We start from the raw sequence: 16,003 nt of genomic DNA, 5'->3' as shown, positions 1-16,003 counted from the left end.
GGCTATAGACAGCCCCCCCCCCCCCCCCGCACACATAAACACACACCCAAAGTGTAACAGAAAAAAAAAATAATAATTCAAAATTAGCGACATTTATTAAGTGCCTTTCAAAGCAAGGGCTCAAGGCTTAAGGACATAAAATAATAAAACAATACATTCAATATTTAAAATGTGTAGTTTGCTCAAAAAGACACATGGAAAACTTTGGTAATATATAAAAAAACCTGCAAAAATTGCAATATTTATGCTTATAAAAACACACTTTTACAATTCAAAACATAAATAAGTTTCAACACCAAAAAACAAATGGACAGCAAAAAAACAAAACAAAAAAAATGCCAGTCACTGTGTTGCTTCATTGTGCTTTGTTTTCTTGTCTTTGGTTTTCCCTTGTCACAGGGTCAAACTGTCCACATTATGGTCTTCCTTAGAATGACTCAGTCCCAAATATCAAATTGGGAATACAAAAGGTTTCCTCCGAGGTCAAACTGTCAAATCATAATCCCCCCCCCACCCCCCCCCACCCCAAGGAAACCATTAGAATTGAAGCAATATCCATTATTATTTTTGCCCCATTGGAATTCCAGATTAAAAAAGACACACCATGACCACCCCGCCCACATTATAACAATGGAAATAGAAATAGATTGATCCCGGGTGGAAAAACAACAACATGATAACCATAATATGCAGTATCTTTGGGTAAACTAGCATAACGATTGTAGAAAGCCAAAAAAAATAAAAATAATCTACATACATAGAAAAATAAAGCTGCTCGGAGGAAACAAATAGTGCTCTTGTTGTGTAAAAATAAAAAAAAACCTCAATTAAATAAAAAAAAAAAGTCAGGTGCAAAATGAAGTCTTGGACGGCCAATCACGTGTCCTCCCCGTCCGCGAGGTCGGCCATGATGGCCGCTTACCTACGTGATGTCATCGGGGGCTCAAGACGGGCGTCTAATACAGAAAACGGACAATCACCCCATTTATACAGAATCTATTCAACCGCGCTGAGCACCAAATTCTCAAATTGTGACTTACCCCGAGCGGAAATGAAGCTTCGTGAGGAGACTTTCTTCCCTTCCTCCGGGTACGTGGTGGTCTAAAAAAACAGAAGCAGTCACAGTTTTGGTCAAGTCTTGGACTTGATTGGAGTTTTTGCATCGTGTCGGGAATGTCCTACATGTCCAGGAGTTAGTCTGTGGCCATGTTGCAGAGGATTGCCGCTGTTGTACCCTGACGTGGGTCCAGATGACAGACTCAGGCTGGATCCGGTGCACAAGGTACTGTTGCTGATCCTGCTTCCATGCCTCGGATCATCCTGCCCACCCCCCCAAAAGGTCAGTGGTCCAGATGAAAGAAATGAGCCTCAGGTTCTAGACGGCCCACCTCTGGATTAGACTGTACCTTAGACTCTGGAGATAAAAGCTGCTCTTGAATCCTTCTCTTCTCTTTCTCGGTATTCTGGCGCAGTCGCTCCCTCGCCTTGGCGATCTCGCTCATGGCTTCCTGTCGAGCGCGGCCGTAATCGCGCAGCAGCTGCCCGATGTCCGACGGCTGCGCGCTGTCGCCGCTCGCCAGCTCTCGTATTCTACCCATAAGCGGTAGAGTTAGGCGCAAGGAAAAAACAGGTTTGAGATGGGATAAGTCTGCGATATCGTACCTGCTGTTCTCTGGCTTCAGTTGTGGGCCGGGCGCGGTCGGGGGACGATGCCTGGAAGGGCTCAGGCTACGAGCCCGACGACTCGTTTGAGAATGGACCTCTGTCTTTTCATGCAAACCTTCGATGCTCAAACGGTGTCTAGGAAGGGAAGAAAAGTTACATAAGGTCAAAACCAAGCTTTTTGACCACTCATCACACCAAAAAATATGACGTATGATCTGTCAGTGGGTCGGATGGTCAGTCCGTGGGATAGGGTTAAAGTTTACAAAAAGTTACACAGTCCAAGCTTCTAGTAGATATTCATCCATTTGGACCAACCTAGTGCCAAATCAAGTACTGGAGGTACTCCAGGACGTCCAGATCCTTGTTCCAGAGATGACAACTCTGTCAGTCCATTACAAGCAGAACACTTACCTATTGTGGAGCTGCTGTTTTCCAAGGGTGGACGTCGACGAATTCACTCGGAGATCCTCCGTGGATCTCGGAGACAGCATCTGGAGCAGGGCGTCCGTCTCTCCGAGGCCATAGTGCAGCTTGGCCTCGGCGAGCTCCACCGTCAGCGGCGTGGAGCTGGCCCCGAGGCCGACGGAAGCCATCACGTGCTCCCTTTCCTGACGCAGACGCTCGATCTCTCTTAACCTTCGTTCAGAGTTGGAAGCACAGCTCTCACCGGTGTCTGTAAACGTGGAGCGCTGAGGGTGGATGCCGGACCAGTTGGTGAACTTATTGTGCAGGGGTAGGTTCTCGGGTAATGTCTCAGGGTCCACTCTGGTGATGGGTTTAGCGTTCAGCAGGATGTCAGTGCTGCACTCGCTGGGCGTCAGGGACGCGGTCGAAGATGGACTGCAGCTATCGCCGCTAAAAGGGACGATGCCTTGAGGTCTTTGCTGGGCTGGTTTGGTGCATTCTGTACCTTTGGATTGGGTGACAACATTGGTTGTCTTTCCTGAGGTAGCGGCGTAGTTCTGCAAGTCTGACCAAGGAGTAGAATTCCATTTGGGCTGAGGATGGGTGTTTGTATTTCTTTGGTCCACTGGTGAGTTTTGGAAGCAATCCTCAGAGTCTTTAAGGCTTGGAGCACTCACTTCACAGACCTTCTCTGGTGATTTACCGAAGCAAAAGCCACAATCAGGTCCTGATGACCTGCAAGAAGCCTCAGTCTTGTCCACGCGTCCATGCTGATGTCTTCCTCCAGACTTGGACTGTTGCCGGACATCCACAGCGACAATGGGAGACAGCGCCCGATCTGTGAATGTCGTCGCAGGCTTTGAGTTTCTCAGCCAAGGGATTTGGTTTTCTTGTTGTCTGCTTGGTCTGTAGCTGTTTTTGGAGGCGGCGGTAAGATGATGGTGCGAAATCTCAGGCAAGGTTTTCTTTACGGGGGCTGATCTTATTTGGCCTTGGCATCCGACAGTCCCAGGTTGGAAGACATTCGATGTACTGTCTTCTCTGTCACCCGAGTCTTTGTCGGGTGAAATCACCTCAGCGCCAATCAGTCTCAATGTCACGTTGATCTCGTGGGATGTGGATCTTTGGTGCCTCTCTGTGTTTGTCAGTGTCAAAGGTCTCGTCTGAACGCCGGCGTTCGAGGCGGTTTGAGTCGAGCAGTTGACGCTGACGTTGGGGATCGATCGAGGGCTTGACCCGCTCAACCTGCGACCCGTCCTCAATCCCTGGACATCTTCCAGCAGGTCGGAGGTGCTGTGGATCAGTTTGGAGATGTGGACGGACATGCTCTCCATACTGGCCCATGTCAGGAACTCGTTCATTTGAACCCGGGTCTTGGGAACGTCCGTGTGGCTTCTTTTGTGACCCTCCCTCCTTTGCGGGGAGACCGACTCACTCTGAATGCCTTCTACTTTTTCTGGAGTTGTGGTTCTCCGGTTGGAGCTTGGACTGGACTCTGGATCGGACGAGTAGACCAACCCGCCGGATGAGGTGTTGGTGACCGCCGGCTCGACGCTGCTCAGCGTGCTGGAGAGCCTTTTGTGGGCAGCGTAGGTGCTCAAATGGGAAGTGAAGGGCGGGTTCTGCCCGTTTAGGCCGTTGTCAACGCTACAGCACCTCGGAAGGCGTTTGTCAGCCACGTTCAAAAGCGAAGATTTGCGGGACAGATCGGCAGCACTGCCGAAGGCGGGGTTCTTGCAGCGCGAGCGGTCGCTGTCTTGCCACTGGTGAACAAACGGGTTGATGTCGCTGGAGGCAAAATGCATGAGGGATTCCTGAGACTTGACCGCATCCTGCAGGTCTTTGGTTCTTGATTGCGGAGGTAACGAGAATCTTTTTCTGCAAACCAAAACATCTTTGACCAGCTCCATTTTGGGATTCACTTTGGAAATGTCAGCATCCGTTTTGCCTTCACTCTCAAGTCGTAGTTGAGGAGATGCCCGGTTGTTGGAGCTTTGGTCTTCATCCGATGATGACGTCTGTAATGAAGAGCAAGGGGTAGCTTGTATTTTGGTCCTCCTGAACCTTTTGGACTTTTTACTTAGCAGAGATAATCGAGATTGTGTGCCAACGGTCGCCGTTTCAGATCCGCAGCCACTCATCTTTTCATTCCTTAATGCTGAAAACCTCTCTGGGACTTCAGAGTGACTCACACAAGGTCCTTCAGGTTCGATGGAAGTTCTGCCAAACTTGCACGAACAACCTTGACATCCATTGGTGGAGTCTTTCGAGCACTGACTGCCGAGCAGATCTCGCCCTTTGACCGAAGGTTCATTTCCTTGTGGGGGATCAGTGACGTCACATCCATCAGAAGAGAACTTGCGAGCTTCCTTTAGCGATGGTGCGTTCACGTCAATTCTGTTGTTCGGTTGAATCGCATCGTTGGTTCCATTGGTGCGGCCAGCTGGTCTCTTGTCAAGTTTTGTCAATGGAGCAAGAGCTTCTACTTCAGGAGCTTCTCCGTGGTCGGTCACCTGTTCGCTCTTGGACGTCGCTTTCATTGGCTGATTGATTCTCTGATCAACAAAATCAGAGACAAGTCTCGGATTCCAGTCGCTGCCACCGCTGCCAATCAATGAGCGCTTTAAATGCTCTTGGACCACTTCCGAGATTCTCAAGTCGATGGCGCTGCAGATGGCCTCAGACTGACAGCAATACATTCTTGCGGGGTGACCACTTTGACAGCCCGCCTCCTTCGTATCGGCAACCACTTGTTTTACTGCGACATGATCTACTTTGACGTCGCCCACAGAGGGCTCACTGGCTTTCACGGGCTTCTTCAGCGATGGATCAGAAACACCAGCGGATTCAAATCCAAAGTTGGAGATTCCCATATCAGAGTTTTTCTTTTCATTGTTATCAGAACGTTTATCCCCCAGAGGTAAAGGGCTTCTTTTTGGAATTTTCAGGCTCCCCTCAAAAGCCTCCTGCAACTCTTGGTTTCGCTTCCTGGAATTTTTACAAGCTGCTTCAGGTTGCAAGGCAAAATACGTTGCATCGACATCTTTGGCGGCATTCTGATCCGATGGTTCAGGATCCGCCAGGAAACTTTCAGGCTCGCTGTCTTTCTCTTCCTTTGATATTCGAGTCTCGGTTGCTTGGTCCTTCCCTTGGGGGGCTGATGTTAAGCTATCAACTTCGGATGGACTTGGGCTGTCGGAGAGGCTCACACTGACTGAGCTGGAACGTCGGTTGCTTTCTTTTCGGAAAGACGGAGAATCTCGGTGGCTCTCTGTACCGCCTGCCAGCTCATGGGAGGAACTAGCATCCGTAAGTGGCGGCGGGTCTTCGGACAACCTCGCCGGGGCAGAACCAGGTAGGCTTTTTTGCGCCTCTTTGAAATTGTCTTCTATTGGAATTTCAGATGTTGATTTGTGGATATCTGTTTTGCTCCAGTGTATCCCTGCACAGAGAACCTGTTCTGGACAGCTGCCCCATTCTAGAGCGTCCGTCATCGTCTTGTTGCCGCACGGGTGATCAGCAACCAAAGAGTACGTGGGAACAACTTTTCGGCAAGAGCTGGTCACAGCAGAACGTTTCTCCGCCGCTAAGGAGTCTTTGGACATTTCACTGTCTTCGCTGTCCGCTTCGCTCTGCGCCGCTTGCGCACTCTTCAGCACAAGAGCCGAGGCTAAAGAATCGAGGGAGAAGATGCTGTCGGAGTCGGAGGCAGCTTCGTGCCGTTCCCCGACTACTTTCCATTCACGTTGCTGCCTTTCCACCCATTGGCCCGTCTTGCTCATGAGAGCCTGCGTGCTGTGCCATCGTCTCGAAGCCTCAAACGGAAGGTTTTGTTCGAGCTCATCACACAAGATGGCTGTTTTACTCGAACTTCTACTCACCACGTTGCAATCTTCATGGGTGCCAAGAGACCGACTGGGCATCTTTTCTACAACGTTGGGGTTGTTGGAATCCAATGGAGGTTGCACGAAATTAGAGAAGGCTTTCCTGGTGACACCAGACTGTGATTGTCTTTTTAGATCCACGCAAGGACTTGCTGGTACGTTTGTTTTGGACGCTACATTTTCTTTGCCAGGTGGTTGTGTGGGGATACAAAGTGGTAACTTGGGAACAGCTGCTGGATTCTGCTCTGATCTGTTCTTAAAAGAAAGTTCTCTTTGTGGCAGCAGGGGTTTTCGTTCAAAGCGCCGCTGACGCTGTTGATCCAGCGATCCTTCCTCCGTCTTGGAATTCGGCGCAATGTTTTCAGAAGATCTTCGCCTGTCTTGGCAGGACTGACTTCGTCCGGAGGGAAGTGAATCGGAGCAACTCCGGGTCCTTTCCCGGGGGAGGCACTCGTCTGAGAGCCACTTCCTGCTGCCAACGCAAGCAGGAGATGTGGACTTTGAGGTCAGTTCTGTGGATTGATTTCTCTTCAGGAACTGTCTGCTGTGGGAACGGAAACATTTGTGAGTTCAGAAGATGTTTTGAGGAGTTTGTAGATGCTTACCTGAATGTCGGGGACTGCTGTGGGTACAGTCGGGACGCCAGATCCGCAGAGAAGGAAGATCTCGGGGAAATGAATCTTGGTGAAGACCCCTCCTCAGGGCTTTCCTGTCCAGCGAGCAGGGCCTTTTCCAGTTGCTGCAATTCTCTCTTTGCGTCTAGCAGACGCCTCTTGCGGGCAATTCTCTCCAGCTGGAACTGCAGCTTCTTGCGGCGAAGGCGGCTCTCTGCACGACGCAGGGCGTGATGCTTCAGGAGCTCCTCCTGGACTGCTTTCTTCTTGGCCCTGACAACCAGCGATGGACATTTGTCTCTCTGACCCTCCTGCTCGTCCAACACGTATCTGTTGAGGCACTTCAGAAGGGGGTCGGGCCGGGAGTCCGTTTGAACCCCAAGGTCCTGCGTGACTCTTTGCTCGACGGCCAGCAGGTGACGCTTCTCCTGGACGATCCAATCCTGGACTGTTGGTTTCACAAATCACGGCTTATTTTTGAATCACAATTCATCATTTCACAATTTTTGAAAAATAAATGGAATTAAAGTGGTCCAATTCAGTCCAAAGCAGCCATTTTGGCCCTTTCAATTTTGCTTACCTTCGCTATGCTGGTGCTGAAGCTGGGCCCGCTCCCTCTCCAGCTCGCTCTCGGCCCGCCTCTGCTCAGAACCGATCTCCTGCCGCAAGTCCTCCACATAGCACTGCTGCTCCTGCAAACGCCGCCTGGCAGTCGATTCCTCGCCGGGGGACAAACGCAACGCAGACGACTCTTCGTTCGTTTTGCTGTGACGAAAGACGCACGAGTCAGACCGAGAGACTGGTCCCATTGGACTTTTAGGGCGTGTACCTCTGGTTTGGCGTCTGAGGGCCAAGGTCAGCGTAGGTGCCCTCACTTGCCTGAGGGCAGAGAAAGCAAAATATTCGGCACACGGCAACAACAAGCGAGATGTTTGAGCCAAGCTGAGCGTACTCTGCGTCTACGCTCCCGCAGGACGGCCGCCTCCGCCGGGTGGTTGAAGCGAAATTTATGAAGCCCTCCTAAGGTGATCACCATTCCTGCTCACACAAATCTTTTTGTAACATTCTGGAAGGGGTTAAAAGTGTGGAGTCATTTTCCCGACCTTGCGCCAGCCTGTTGGGCTCAGTGATTTCCCTGCCGTTGAGAAGGCAGACGCAACCCGGCAGCGGCCTCAGCGTGACCACGCCGCCGTCGTTTTGGATCTCACAGCTGGCACCGCCTGACAAAACTAATCAAATGAAATCAAATTAAAAATAATTTGTGAATAGTAAACTGTGAGTGATGTGTTTTCGTACCTATTTGCGGTTCTTCCAAGTGGTCTCGGGGTCCGATGCGGGTAAGTCCTTCCTGGAATGAAAACGGGTGCAATCGTTTTCGTTTCATTTCTTCTCATTGACTGGCCGATTCAAAGAGGGGCTAGACGCGAGGTTCTCAACATCCAACTCAGAGTCTGAGCCTCTTTTCGAGGCGGGTGGTGGACAGAAGCAGACAAGACAATTACCTTTTCTTATTGTAGCGGAACAGAGAAATAGCAAGAGAAGAAGAAGAATCTAGCAAAGAAAAGGACAAAAGATCTTAGTGAAGACAGCTTGAAAAAGTGAAATGCTGACAAAGAGCTGAGCAAAGGTGGAGGCTAACTTAGCAGCTGCTTATCCAACAGTCCAGCACACACAGAGCCCGCCTCACCATGAGGTGGTAGAAGACCACGCCGGTGCTGAGGACGTCCCCATCCAAGGCCAGCAGGTGTGGACGCGGCGAGTTGATGAGGAACCCGGCTCGGTCCCGGTTGATGTCCACGCTGTAGCGCTCCAGCAGTTCATGCTTGTCCCGCCAACTCTCTGACCAGTCCTTGGTCAGCTGTTCCACCTGAGGAACGCCAAGGAGGAACATTGAAGATAAATACTTGGCTGACAAAATTGCCCCCCCCTCCCAGACAGGCGTTTACCTTCATCTCGTTTTGCAGCACCATGTCCGAAAGCGTCCCGTCCCTCTCGTCACTCAGGGAGGGGCTGGGATCTCGCTGCTGGCGAGGTGGGGGAGGAAATCAACAAAAAAAAAACAAAGACGATGTAGAAGAAGCCTTACCATCCCATAGGTGAGCAGCATGCTCTTGAGCCTGTCGATTTCCTCCCTCAGCTCCCGGATGAGCCGCACGTTGGCGTCCTGCACAGATGTTAAGCCGCTCTTTGGAGTTTGTTTCCATTTTGATCGATTGAGAGGAACCTCTGTGATGTCAGGTTAGTGACCTCGTTGACCCGGGGCCTGTTGACGATATTCCGGGCGTGGGCGGCGTAGCGGAGGGTGCTGAGGCTCTCGCTGTAGCAGCTGGCGGAGGGGGAGACGGCTGCAAGGAAGAAAAAAGAGCTTCAGTTGTTGAACTTGAAACTTTTTTCCCCACATGCTGGACGTACTTGCGATCATGATGGTCTTGGAATTGCCCCCCAGGCTGTCCTTCAGCAGCCAGGTGAGGACCGAGTCCCTGTAGGGGATGAAGCAGTGCCTCCTGCCGGCGCTCCCCGCCCCGGACAGGAAGCTCCCGTGGCTGCCCGCCGTGCTGCCGTCGCCCTCCGAAGCCACGCTGTTGATGCTCTGGCAGCTGCTGGACATCTGCGAGTTCTGGGCTGCGGACCAAGCCGGACCGTGAACGCCCCGGGAGGTTTGGGGTGGGGGTGGGGGTGGGGGGGAAATCGATAATGATGAGATGACTAACCCAGGGCGGAAATGACGATGCCCAGCGTGACCAGCGACTTGTTGATGTTGGAGCCTTCAGTTAGTCGGTCTCGGCAGTAGTTGGGATCTGCTCTCTCGCTAGAGGCGCCCAAAATATTTTTACAAAAAAATAAAATATGAATCATTAGATATATTTATATTATGAATGGATTTATATTTTGAATCATTTTGTAAAATTGTATAGATTTGAATCAGTGTGGAGTAAGGCTGCATTTATGTTTTCAGCCACAAGAGGGCAGCATTGTCAGCTTTGGCTCTCACCTCCCGGCCAGGTCCACCAAATTGATCTTGCTGAGGGTTTCTGAAGGCCGGTTGTTCTCAAGCGTGGCCTGCGAACGTCAACAATGAGATTCTCTCGGCATTCCCGCGCGTTCACGGCGGCCGTCAGACCTGAGTGTACTGGATGGTGAAGATGGCGTGCGAGCGGCTACTGGCGTCGTGGTTGTGCGTCGCCGCCGTGATGCGGTTGGCCACGCCTGCCTCCAGAAGCTCCATGGCCTGCTGGCAGTCTGACACCACATGCTGCGACAGCTCTGAAGACAAAATGAAACCGGCGACCAGAAAAAAAATAAAAAATCGGTCATATTGTCTTTCTAAAGACATTTATTCAAATTAAGTGGAGGCATGACATCAGCCAATAATTGAGTCAATTTTTAAGACGCCACTGAAATGAGTCTCAAACACACACGTGTGCAACAGATGGGCTCTAGTGACTCCAAATGCAGCACGTGGTGCGTTCAAGGAGCTCACAGGAAATGAGCTCACTTCCTGTGGTCACCTGGGATTGCTTTGGAATGAGTAGATGTGTGTGGTGAGGATGGAGGGAATTAGATTGAACTGCCCAAAAAGTATCAAATTAACCAAGAAAGATGGCCACCTTGCACGTAGGGGCCCTTCTCAGGATGCTCCCGGACTCGTAAGGAGGTTCTCTTCTTCTTCTCGCCGGTCGCCAGCAGGTCTCGTACTCGCTCGTTATAGATTTCCAGAAAACTGTACAGCCAACAAAATAAAAAGATAAAAAATTAACACTAATTCAAACTCACTGGAACAAGAGTTAGGCACAACAAATAAGCGGCAAGGTGCGCAAACACATTTGAGAACAGGAACAACTTGTTTCGTCGGATTCGGTTTGCCTCCAAGCATTGCGGGCCAGCCGTTGCGTTTGGATTTCGAGTAAAACGAGACGACACAAATGAAGCACTACCTGATCTCCACTCTGCTCGAGTTCTGCCCGTCGGGAAGCGGCGCCTCAGACCGCAACAGGCCCTTAAACGGCAAATTCGTCATGTTAAAGTCACAAAGTAAAGAACATTTTAATCCACTAACCTACCTGACAGATCCGAGGTGTCAAACCTGCAGAGTCCTAGAGTGAAAACAAATAGGAACATTAAAAAAAAAAAAAAACAGTTCAGCATTTGGTTCATGGCAAGGTATTCGGCTCACCGGCGTGCCCATCATGGTGTACGTCTTGCCGGATCCCGTCTGGCCGTAAGCAAACAGACACACGTTGTAGCCCTCGGAAGCGCCGGCCAGCACCGACACACCCAAGTCCTGGAACACCTGAGCGAGAAACCCATGCACGGGAAACAAGACTGGTGTGATTTGGTAACTCCAGCGATCCATCCAAAGGTAACATGTTTGGAATGGCTGTGTGTGTAATGTGGGGGGGGGGGGGCAACCTGATCTCTCATTCTACCTCCAAAGCATAACACAGTGCCGGATCAGCGAGGGGTTGGGGGTCTGGACCGTAAAGTCTCATCGACTAAGTACACACCGGAGCAAGTGCGGAGGAATGTTCTCAACGTTGCTAGCAAAGATCAAAGACGGGCACACTTTCAACAAAGTTCGCACCGGGAGAATCCGAGTCGGCAAGATAACAAAACGACGGGGATGGGTTTAAGTTGGACTTGCTTGAAAGGCCTCGCCAAAGCCCCCTTAAGCGATGTCCTTTGAAGGAGCGTGTGAATCGGCGCGTTTAGGAGCGGGACGATCCACTGACCAAGCACTTCTGGAGATACACTTCTCAGCAGGCCCCCTCTTTCACGATGGAAGTGTGATTTTTGTGACGCAACTCGTGCTGAATAAAAGCTTTTGTGACCACCAAGGGTTAGCTCGCTACTTTCTGCTTCTCAAAAGAAGCGTAAAGGCCTTGTTGAAGTTGACCTTTTTAAAAATCACTCCACAGGGACCGCCGCAAGTCTGGGGGTCGGAAAGAATCAGGAAGTTCACTCGCTTGGGCATTTCTATTTGAAAGCAGACAGCCGGTAACTTTTAGGAGGAGGTGGTTGGCACGAACAACTGCAGTCCGGTGAAAGTGGGCGCCTATAACGTGTCTTGGGGGACGGGAAGGAGCTCGCTTGGGTTGTGCACAAAGCACAAAGTGTTTGCCTTTGGAGAAAACAATGAGACAGGAAAAGCTGAACCCAGATTTCCTTCTGGTGCGTTTTTTTTGTGGCACCGAACCTCACAACAAGTTGCAGTTTAAAAACACAAGCTCGCTGCAAGGAGCAAGTCGACGGCTTTTCTCACAAACAATTCTAAACAGCTGCAGAGGGTAAAAAAAAAATTCTCTGTTGGCGTCCCACGCTCTGCGAGTGGTTCCCTTTAAACGCAACAGCTGGCCTCACTCAGCCAAAGTCGAAAATGTTGCCCATGTGCGTGACCCGGAGAGAGAAAGAAGAGATTTCTGGAGAGGGAGAAATATGTGGAACTCCGTTGGAACAATGCTCTCGTCTGTCACGCTGGGGACCCAATTTGTAGGTCGAATTAGCTCAACGCTGAAGGGGAGGGAGGACTGCGGATGATAGTACAGCTCGAGAAAAAAAAAAGCAGGTGCGAGATTTATATTTTTACCAATTACCAATTTATTTATTACATTAATGCCACCATCACACAGCATGGTTTTTTTTGTTTGAGGAGGGACGTTAATTTTTCCAACGCAAAGACAAATTGTGATGACAGAGTGCCCGATTGTTATGCCCACACAGAAGTCGACTGAATACAAATTTTCCTTATCAGAAATACGGCAGCCGGATTAATGATTCGCTTGTAGATACCTCCGTTGAAATTCCACGCTAATCATCTATTTGTCAGTATGGCCTACATTTCTGTACTGTGTGTGTGTGAGATGGATTCTTGTAAACAGAGCGACTATTCTCCCACTGACACACAGACCTACAAACTGTGAGAATCAAATCCAAGGAGGCGGAGGATGGAAGAGGGGGGGGGAAGTTGGAGCCAAACTCCAACAGGGATGACGTATTTCCCCCCTGAGTGCAAACTCATAATCTTTCGCATTTCTGAGCAGTTGACTGTTTACAAGCGTCGAAGAACAATACGTGTGTGTGTGTGGGGGGGGGGGAGCTTTTCATTAGCCCCCAAATAAAAAAACTAACAGACTAAAAAAAAAAAGGCTGGGAGCATTGTGGTGATCTTTTTCCTTTCCTCTCGTCTATTTATGGAGCGCTTCCTTTGGTGTAAAATTGAAAATGCAGAGTGGTCAGAGCACAGTTTTTTCGCTTGAAGGATTCCTCTCCTTAGCAGCGGGCGCTTCTCCTCCCTCAAAACCAGATAGAAACCTTTTTTTTTTTTTTTTATGTCAACCACATCTGCACCCCCACTCGGTTCGGCTGTAAACGAGTCTGGCAAGCCGCGCTCAGCTATCCCCGGGGGGTCGTCGGTCGGGCGTGGCGGGAAACGGTCGCACGGGCTGGAAAGGCACGAGTTAAAATTCCGTCTCACTCCACAAGCGTTTGCGTCAGCTCAAACAAGAGCGTTTCAGAAAAGGCTCTCTCCGGCATTCCCGCTGCTGACCCACGGCGTCCTTTTCGCCCACCGCGGGTCAACAACGGAATGCAAAGTCCTGAATTCTGACATCTTCTCCAAATACAAAGTCAGTTGTGATGAGAAACAGCCCAAAAAAAAAAAATCACAAAATGTCAATTAGGCAATTTGAGGGAGGCATGGCAGCTACCAGATCTGTGTTTTTGTTTTACTGACCTCCTCCTGCGACGCACAGCGGGGGTCATCGGGCCGCACCGACCAGTAGCAGTAGTCGAAGCCGAACTCCAGGAGCTTCTCCCGGGAATCCACACCGTGGTCGGCGCGTGCCTCCAGCTGTGGAACGCAAAGTGGTTCATATCTTACAAAGAAATAAATAAATAACGTTTGAAGTGGAAACTTGTGAGCAAGCCATTTTGGGTCATTAGCGCCGCTTGGAGCGCGGCTTGCCTCAGTGCACTTGACACCGTTCTGCTTACTGTCGGGGAACCAAGAATGATGAGCAATGGAAAGTCGGCGTAGCAAATGACTTGTGGACAATGTATGTTGGGGTTGCGTTTTTGTTTTTTTGGTTCAAAAATAAAATTATTTCTAGGACTATTTTTTAAGTATATTTTTGTTGGCCTAACATTTGGCTCTTTCTCCATCTTTCAATATTTTCAGCATGATATTTTGGGCTCAGGCTCGCTTGTGACTGGCATGAACAAATCTCTGACATCCTTTAAGTAACTTGATGCTCACTGTGATCATTTTGCCATCATGTTTCATCTCCTCTCTCAAGGAGTCCCACTTTCCGCAAGTAATGCTTCCCTCGAGACCCGCCTGATGTGGTTTATCTCGGCCCCGTCACATTTGTAACACATCTCCTCCTCCCCTGACCGCAAGACTTTTCCTCAAATGTAAACACGCATCTCAGCGGAAGCGCTCTGCGAACGTAAAACGCGCCGGCCAATGGGACGCCGAAGCACGGGTCACGAGACACGGTGGGTCGGTGTCACATTACGAGACGACGTCGCCAACGAAGTAATGGTTCCCACATGCCGAGACTCAGCGGCTCGGAATGAAAGTCTCAAGTCGACACGGAACGGAGCTTCTCATCTTGTGTATGGAGGCTCACAAAGGCTTGGCGGGAAAAGCAGAAGAACCGTTTTGATGGACACCATCAGAGAGACGTTCACGTAACAGTGATCTAATATTTCCCCCTCGCAGGTGATACTCAAATAAAGGAATTAGAAAAAGCATGTCAATACCAACCTTGACATTTTGGATCCTCACAAACTTGTCCTCCACCTGGACTGCCAGCCTCCCTCCATCTGCACTTTCCCTGTACAGCGGTGACAACAAGACTGTGATTATGATTTTGGGTTGAATGAACAAATGTTTTGTCACAATGCATTTGTTAAATGGTCGTTGAGCTGTTCCTGCTCTTTCTAGTGCGCCCACTATGACATTGAGACAAGCTCCTCTAAGCTCATCGGTACGGCACTAATATTTGTTGTTTCTGGGCAGAGGAGAAGAAACTCCAACTTTCTCTCAGTATTATCTGGGGAGCTCTATGCTATGTTCCAATCCAATCCTTCCCCAAAAAAATTTGGAGTGTTAGTTGGACGCTTGTAAGTTGCAGGTCAGCTCTGTGCTGTGCTGTGAGAGCTCCTGATGAGATTCAAATCAAAACAAGAGCGTAACATGCAGCAGGCCAGGCTTGACAGCGAGAGGACTGGACTTCATCCAGGCCAGCATCTGGGTCTTTGGATGAGCAGAAACAGCACACACACAAAGTGTGTGTATTTATTTACTTCACATTTTGACCAGTACTTTTGAGAAAAGTGATATTTCGCCATGAATTGCATATTTCTTACAACTATTTGGACTATTTGAGAATGGCACTAACACAGAACCGGTGTTGCACACATTTGAGACCCCGATATTTCACATAAGCGACGAGTGAATGGTGAACTTAATTTGACCTGCTGTAAACTTTTAAATGCAAATGTCCAACTCCACTGTGCCTTTCAGTGACTTTACCAGTTTCTGTCAGTGATGTGGCCATTTTGTTGGCTCTCAGTGAAAAAAATGTATTGAAATGCATCCAAGGAAAGGGGGACAGTGAGTCAGTCTCATTTGCATGACAGTAATTTTGTGGTGCCAAACAGCAGGAAGCGTGCGTGAAAGAAAACATTGTTTGGACCTTCAATGGCCTTTGTTAAGGTTTTTTGTTTTCAATCAAATACAAAAAAGTTGATTGTCCATCCAGTTTAAGACAATTTGAAGTGACTATCGAAGAACGTTGAATGGGTCAAAATGTCAGAACATTTGATTTGGGGGGAAAAAAGAAGAAAGTGACACTTGAAAAACATTGTTACTTCATTAATTTACCAAAAAAAAAAGATCTTAAATTCAGAAATTGAGATGAATATTTGCACTATTTTGTTTAGTTAAAAATAATAATTTTGTTTTATTGACATAATGTTGACAGCGCCACTTCACGATAAACAATCAACATGACAGGAAAAAGCACACAAATTGTAAGTTTCAATCAGAAAAAGAAGCGTATTGTAATATTCATTTCTAAAGAAACTAAGACGACTTTACCTGGCGTTGAGCGGTCGGACTCGAACCGCCACTTTGACGTTGGCCATGCCGACTGCAGCGCTCCACCGGTCGGCGTCAACAGCTCACAAACGCACCCGGCGTTGGACTCAACAGGGTGTCTCCATCGCGGGACTCGGGACATGGCTTTCCCAAACAGCCGCGGTTAGTGGAAGCGCGTAAGGGCCGCTCATCAAGCCATCTCCACCGGAGGGAAGTCGCCGTCGTACCGAACACCAACCGACACTTTCAAACTGACAAGCCAAGCTACGGAACTTCCTGCTGGGCTCCCAAAGTCACGAGTGGGCGGTACCGCGGCTGAGCAAAAAAACCAA

The 16,003-nt window shown here is 49.4% G+C and overlaps 1 protein-coding gene across 3 annotated transcripts; it reads right to left on the bottom strand.

Moving 5' to 3' along the window:
- Positions 1-76: 76 nt before the first annotated feature.
- stard9 (StAR-related lipid transfer (START) domain containing 9) lies at positions 77-15,933 on the bottom strand. Of its 3 annotated transcripts, none has more exons than XM_061301126.1 (27): positions 15,672-15,933; positions 14,334-14,403; positions 13,299-13,415; positions 10,743-10,859; positions 10,630-10,662; positions 10,504-10,565; positions 10,177-10,289; positions 9,690-9,832; positions 9,561-9,628; positions 9,280-9,377; positions 8,981-9,190; positions 8,816-8,913; positions 8,655-8,732; positions 8,515-8,592; positions 8,256-8,435; positions 7,865-7,916; positions 7,672-7,797; positions 7,521-7,606; positions 7,398-7,447; positions 7,149-7,333; positions 6,560-7,016; positions 2,077-6,498; positions 1,663-1,800; positions 1,407-1,590; positions 1,183-1,320; positions 1,041-1,101; positions 77-956 (listed from the first exon to the last, which is right to left on the bottom strand). In XM_061301126.1, exons 1-27 carry the CDS (start codon positions 15,716-15,718, stop codon positions 919-921), a joined length of 7,449 nt encoding a protein of 2,482 aa, XP_061157110.1. In that variant the 5' UTR covers positions 15,719-15,933; the 3' UTR covers positions 77-918. The 3 variants fall into 3 exon arrangements, with proteins under 3 accessions (XP_061157110.1, XP_061157112.1, XP_061157111.1); XM_061301128.1 differs by having other exon boundaries at positions 2,077-6,495; XM_061301127.1 differs by having other exon boundaries at positions 8,515-8,589.
- Between the last annotated feature and the right edge of the window lie 70 nt (positions 15,934-16,003).

Source organism: Syngnathus typhle, linkage group LG16, assembly GCF_033458585.1.
Source record: "Syngnathus typhle isolate RoL2023-S1 ecotype Sweden linkage group LG16, RoL_Styp_1.0, whole genome shotgun sequence".
Classification (NCBI taxonomy): Eukaryota; Metazoa; Chordata; class Actinopteri; order Syngnathiformes; family Syngnathidae; genus Syngnathus; species Syngnathus typhle.
Note: the sequence above shows the minus strand (reverse complement) of the source record. Positions and strands in the feature narration are given on the sequence as shown.